The sequence below is a fragment of the Argentina silus genome (genome assembly GCF_951799395.1).
Source record: "Argentina silus genome assembly, chromosome: 10".
NCBI lineage: Eukaryota > Metazoa > Chordata > Actinopteri > Argentiniformes > Argentinidae > Argentina > Argentina silus.
Window position 1 is genome coordinate 5,648,901 of NC_139664.1, and position 6,579 is coordinate 5,655,479.

The 6,579-nt window shown below is 47.0% G+C and overlaps 1 protein-coding gene across 4 annotated transcripts in view; it reads left to right on the top strand.

Annotated features, from left to right (window-relative positions):
- The window catches only part of map7d1a (MAP7 domain containing 1a), a 41,548-nt gene extending 35,231 nt beyond the window's left edge, over nt 1-6,317 (top strand). For all 4 annotated transcript variants that reach the window (XM_083679047.1, XM_083679049.1, XM_083679048.1 and 1 more), the window contains 5 exons: nt 1,041-1,091; nt 1,182-1,242; nt 2,804-2,885; nt 3,262-3,497; nt 5,102-6,317. In XM_083679047.1, coding sequence (XP_083535173.1) covers nt 1,041-1,091; nt 1,182-1,242; nt 2,804-2,885; nt 3,262-3,497; nt 5,102-5,112 — 441 coding nt within the window. In that variant the 3' untranslated portion in view covers nt 5,113-6,317. The remainder of the gene's footprint in view (nt 1-1,040; nt 1,092-1,181; nt 1,243-2,803; nt 2,886-3,261; nt 3,498-5,101) is intronic.
- Nucleotides 6,318-6,579: the final 262 nt, after the last annotated feature.

Here is a 6,579-nt window from a genome sequence, read left to right on the forward strand (position 1 = left end):
ATTCATCTGCCTCACTCGTGTCTTCTACACGGTCCATGTTCCAGAGGTTCAGAATTCACTGAAAGTATAGTGAATTCTATTTACATATACAGGATAAAATTCAATTCAATCCAGCAAAGGGGGTTTTCTGAGTAAGAAATGTCATTCCTCCACTGCAACGACAAAGTATATTTGATTAATTTCTTTTTCCTTTCCACTTGATTTTAGAAATGGCATTGTTGAGCCCATTTATCAAAACTGGAGTCCTTGTAGCCAAGAAGCGTGATGTTTTTGGCTTGTCCCGGACACAGGTTCTTGTTGTGATTTAATAGGGCTTACAGTCGATGCATGTGTGGGTGAAGACTATATATATACACAATACTGGTGGACCGTGGGTTCTTACTGGCCTGGTCTAGTGTGCTGTGCCTGCCCCGGTTGTACCACCCACAGCGAGGCCACAGTAAAGCGTGCTAACCCACCTCTCCCTCTCTCCCTCTCTCCCTCTCTCGCCCTCTGTGTAAAAGGCTCTTATCTGGGTCTGCCAGCCAGGCACAGCTGGCTAAGGCTGCTCCCAGTGTGTGTTCAGTCAGGCTCCAGCGGAATTAGCCCGCGAGAACAGCATGTCCTCTACCTAAAACCCCCTGCTAAATCGCGGTGCAGAGCGCTAGCTAACCTGTTCCTCGGCCTGTGTACCAGTCCTAGGATCACGTTGTGTTCCACGTTGATCCTTTTGGTTCATGAACAGCCCAGCCCAGCACAGCACAGCATCAACACCACTGGGTGTATGCAAGTCCATGGATATCCCAATGCCCATGGGGGGGGGACTGTTATAGCTTCATAGCTTTTATAGGTCTTCTTAATATCATAGCTGCCCCACAGTCTATTTGTGTGGTGTCAGCACCGAGCCCACTGAAACCTATCAGTTAACCTCCTGCGTCAATCTCGGGTTTAATTCGCGGAGACTGAACACGGACACTGCGTCGGCCATTTTGGTAAGATTCTCACTCTTCTTCTCTCTTTGACCAATCCTCTCTCTCTCTGTGTGTGTGCTTCCTCCTCAGCGTCTTGAACAGATCATGAAGAGGACACGCAAGACAGACGGAGGGGAGAAGGTATGTTTGTAGTTACCTAATGCAAGCAAGGCCCGACGGCACTGATTTATATTCAGTTTAAATGAGCTGTGATCTTCTCTGTCTCTACAGAAGGAGACTAAGTCTCCCCCTACGGCTCAAGTCAATGGCAAAGAGGCTGAGAGTGGCAACGGTAAGCAGAAATAGCATCCTCTTTTGTTCTTCATATCCGTCTGTGGTCAGTAAATCGATATTCGGAGGCTAACAATTAATCTCAATTAATCCTGTGCAGCAATTGGCTTAATTGATCTCTCATTAAGGGGATGTATCCGGGGAGGATTCAAACATTGGTGTGCTTTGTCATTGGCTATTTCACTGCCACATTTAAAGGGTAGTTCCCTGTCTAGATGATGGGTACTTTAATGAACTACTCTATGGGGCTTCATTGATTGTTGGGAATCTGTATTGGATCTCAGCTGGGCATCTACCATTTAGAGCCCCATGGCTGGTAAGAGTAAAACAAAGTATCTCTCAAGCATTTCCCTCCATCCATCTTCATAACCTTGCTGATTATGATGACATCAACTGCAATTTTACCCATCTTCTGCTGGTTACCGTATTCATCCTAGTCTGTGTTTCATAAAAATGGCTCCAGATATTTATCATGCTTGACCTGACTCGGATCCCATCGGAATTCGGTTCCCATTATTTCATATAAACAGGTTATTGGATTCTTCCTCATCTAGGAATCCCAGGCCGCAGTGCTTCCACATCGGACAATAGAACCCATGTGTGCTTGTTTACGGTCCAAGCCCAGGTTGATGGGTCTGATTCTGCGAAGTTGGAGTATCGTGTGTCAGTGCAATGAGGTTGCAGAAAGCCTGGGGTTCTCTAAAATGGACCAGTGAATGCATTGCTATCCGGATCACACATTGCACACGCTCCATCTTTCTCCTCTTTTCTCCTCTTGTCCCATTCAGATCCTGTTTGTACAGTAGTCCCTTCTCTAACCTTGTCAGTGCACACAGGATAATAGAATAATATAATATATGCCATTCAGCTGACGCCTCTATCCAGAGCGACTTACATTGCAGTGAGTGCATACATTTTTCAGTATATATGGTCCCAACGGGAATCAAACCCACAACCTAAGCGCCATACTCTACCAACTGAGCCACAGAGGACCACAAGAAGGGTGAGGAGAGATCTGAGTGTGCATGCGGGCCAGGGCTCCAGCGACGGAGGAAGCCATTATTGAGGCATTGATGTGGTTGGGAGTCGGAGTTGGCAGGCGTGCCCCTCCTCCAATCAGGGCTGTGGAGAGCAGCCTTAGCCACAGCCCCAGCAGGCCGAGATGGAAGCGGGGAGGAATTAGAACACTCCGAGCCTTAGGATGTGATCATGAATACTGTTCAACTGGTTTTAACTTGATCCTATTGAGTTCTGTCTACACTTCAGGGTGGCCTCGACAGTAGATGAAAATATGCTTTTAGTCATGCTGTGTGTGTGTGTGTGTGTGTGTGTGTGTGTGTGTGTGTGTGTGTGTGTGTGTGTGTGTGTGTGTGTGTGTGTGTGTGTGTGTGTGTGTGTGTGTGTGTGTGTGTGTGTGTGCGCGCGTGTGTGTGTGTGTGCGCGCGTGTGTGTGCGTGCATGCATGCGCGCGTGTGTGTGTGTGCGTGCGCACATTTGTCTGTGTCTTTTTGTATATTTTTCTTCTCGGTATATTAAGAGATGGGTTTGCTTTGTTTCCACAGCATCAGCTGACTACCAGCCAAGCCCGGAGGTCAGCATGTCCAACAACAAGACAGACAACGACCAGAGTGGTGTGAGGCAAAGGTGAGAACGTGATGTCCGCTCTCTCTGCTTGTCTAGAACCTCCTGTTAGAAATGTTAAAGAGTCATGCCGTGTGGTTATTACAGGACCACCATGAACAGTATAAAATAAGCAAACCAGAAATCAGCACTCAGAGATGCCTACTAATCAGATTTGTATAATTTCAAACCACAAAGGAAAACAGTAGAGCTGCGAGGCCTGAAGTGGAACAGTAGGGATATTGTTGAAATAAGTTTATGTTTTGAGTTTGTGAGATATTTCATTTCAGGATGTCAGTTTTGATTGGAGAGCTCAAAGGGTAATGTCAGACTTAAACTCTTGGACCGGATCGTAACCATTTTGACCGCAACCATGTTCCACTTGACCTCCCTCCCATAGCCCCTCAGTCCACGTGGTCAACGGCGTCCAGCCTGCCAGACACGAGAACGGCCTGTCCACCAAGGGCGACAACGGCCACTTTGAGGAGATCATCCAGCTAGCCAATCACGGCAACAGCACCAATGAAGGACGGGAGAAATCCGAGAGTGACATGCCCACTGAGCCAATCCTGGCCTTCGAAAGTGAGGAGCCCTTCCTGAAAAAGGCGGGCCCCATGAAGCCTCAGCATGTTGCAGGTACATAGAGAGAAAGCGAAATGGCATAGTAGTTACCACCAAACCTTCAGTATATTCAATCATATCATTAATCTGGTTTATTATTACCTCAAAGTTGCCACAATGTTCATTGGTTCAAACCAGGAATCTTATTTCAAAGCTAGAGGGACAACCCCACTTATCCCCTTGACGTTGAACTTATTTTACAGTCTTCTCAGCTGCCAACGTCGCTGGGGTTCGTTTACACCAATAATAATGAGCCCATCTGATCTCACATTTGACTTTTCACATTACGGGGGCAGGGTTCACCCCGCGCCATAAAGGTGGCACCGCGAGGCGCCATGGGTTTGTAGTGTTGCCCTTGGCACAGAGGAGGCGCCCCCTAGCAGAGCTGTTTAGTGCCGTCTCAGGTGGGGGGGGGGGTGGTCGTCACCCAGGCCTACGTGAGTGTCCCTGCTGAGAGGGAGAGGAAAGGAGGGGTCAGGGATGGCAAGGAGACTCCTCCAGCACCATTGAGGCCTCTGGGAGATGTCAATAGGGAGGGGGGGGGGGGGGGGGGATCTTCATACCAACAGCTTGTGCTGTGGAGCTCCGGTCACTAGGCTCAGCGCCCAGTGTCGAATTCCAGGAGTGGTGGTGAGGAGACCCAATCCACAGGCTCTAGCTGCCAGGGATGGAAACGGGATTCCGTCCCAGTTATTTAGCCCCCCGCCTCGCCCCCCCCGTGGCCCTCCTGGCTCCCCTCCCCATGGCGTGGTCAGCATTACTGGCCCCTTCAACCCCCTCTTCCCATGGCTTAGCCTTCACCTGCCAGCCTGTAGACAGCCCCCATGTCATCAATCATATCCAAAGCAAACAGTGGAGGGTCACCCTTCCAGCCATACACACCCGGCTAAAATGACATTTTTAAGTCGGACTTAATTGACTCCGCCTCGCCACTTTGGAGTCGCAATCTCAGTGTCACAAACTCACAAGTTTCTAATCTTGTGTCTGCATACCCCACACTCTTCTCGCATGGTGACTTGGGGGGGGGGGGGGGGGGTTTATGGCTGGAGCTGTGACTGGGAAGATTAATGTATCGAGACTGATTTGAATGTTACGATCTAATTCCATAGATGGGGGCATGTTTATTTCGAACCATACCATAACGGCTAATCTGAACGTGGATACTCATGAGCGCTGTAACCCCTTGACTGCTTGACGGGTGTCCCCATCAATCTAGTGGTAGTGTTGCACCAATCACTTGGCATTGCATCATGTCCATTAGCACTATCACTCAGCCAGACCTGCTTCTTAATGGTCCTCACTGTCATTAAGCTGTCAGGATTCTGGCAACGATATCTGTTGCGTGATTTCTTTGCCTCTTCACTTCCCTATAAAAACAAGCCTATGGGTTCATGCCCTTTGCGGCATGTAGTAAGGACCTTTTGCCTTCAGTATTGTCGCCAGGTCAGAGGTTTACAGGCATTGCTGAAGTCAATGAGTGTGTGCCCTGCCCTCACATTCACGCCGGCTTAAAAGTGGACACCATTTTGGCTCTATGGTGTTTGTACTGATGTTGTATGGTGGTTCTCTCTGTTGACTTGACACTCTTTACTGACCCTCACCTTCTGTCTTCCCCCAAGAGGTCCTCTGAGGTGTGTGTGCCAGTCATGAAGACGAGCCTTAGGCGCCCCCCATCCCCCAACCCAGCCTCCGCTCTATGGGGAGAGACTCCCAGCAGAGCTTAGCCCACCATGACCTGTGCCAAACTAATCACTGACTGCTTTCTAAGCCCGAAAAAAACAAAAAGAAACTTTCCCTGGAAAAAGGGCCGAAGAAGACGAAGAAGAAGCAACTCTGCAGTCAGCAACGAGACACAAGAAAACAGAAGAACGGAATAAAGACATCACCACCCGACGTGGCGCATCAGTGTTACCATTTGTAAAGATCATCACGGCACCAATTATACCATGATGCACCTTAAGACTTGACTGTTTTAATCCATTGTAGAATACAGTACAGCTGTACAACAGAGGAAGAAAAAAATAAAAAATTTGACAAATATGGGTAATTGTTGTTATATGATGAGTTGAAAAAAAGAACTGAGTTGGCTTTTTTGTTTCTAATATTTAGTTATTTAACTTGAAGAGAAATGTAATGACTGGGTACAGTTTTTATGTGAATAATGTAAATGAAACTTGCGCGTTTGGCTAAAGGAGGGAGGGGTCTGTGGAATAAAGTTGAATGAAAGGGAGCCCAGTGTCTACCTAAATCTCCATAGGCCTTTCGAGGTTTGCCCAGTAATCACTTTATTGATGACATACTGATGTTGTCTCTGTAAACTTACTTGTGAAGTTTCTGTAAATGACACTTTGCTGCAACAGAATGTTTCCAAAAATAATAACGCCTTGACATTGTAACAGAGTCAATCTAAGTCCTCAAGAAGTGCTGTATAAGATGGGTTTCTCCTCTCACTGATCAAATCCTCAATTATGGATGCTTGTACACTGAACTGGATCTGAAAACATATCAATGAGATATCAGAGAAAATCAGCACATTCAGGGGCACTCCAGAACAAGGACTGGTACAGGTAGACCTTGGGCCAAATCTGTGATCTAGTCAGTAATCAGGGTTGAAATGGAATGTACACGAAAGGGGTCCCCCTCCATTTTTGAATCAGTATGCAGTTGTTTTTCTAAGCTCGAGTAAGCATGGTACAGTATGCTGCCACCTACATTGAGATTCCACAGACTCCAATGTATTTGAAATGCTGGTGTGTGTGTATATGCTATAAATATATTTTGTTGTGTGTTAAAGGGTCAGTGGGACTATCTGAGTCTTATTAAAGATACAATGTTGTCCAGTTGTCTACGGTCTAGTTTTCCTTGTAATGTTTCTATCTGTCTTTTGTCTATTGTTAGTCTAACACAATCTGGATGGAGGAGAGTTGGGGCAATCTCTCTGGGGGGGGATAAGAGTGAGAGAAAGAGAAGAGACAGACATTCTGAATAGTAGTATTGTGTTCAACATGCTCACTAGTACTCAGAATCTGTCATTTATCAGAAACAGACACAGAAATCGAAGCATGACTCATAGGATTAAGTAGGACAGTTTGGAAAT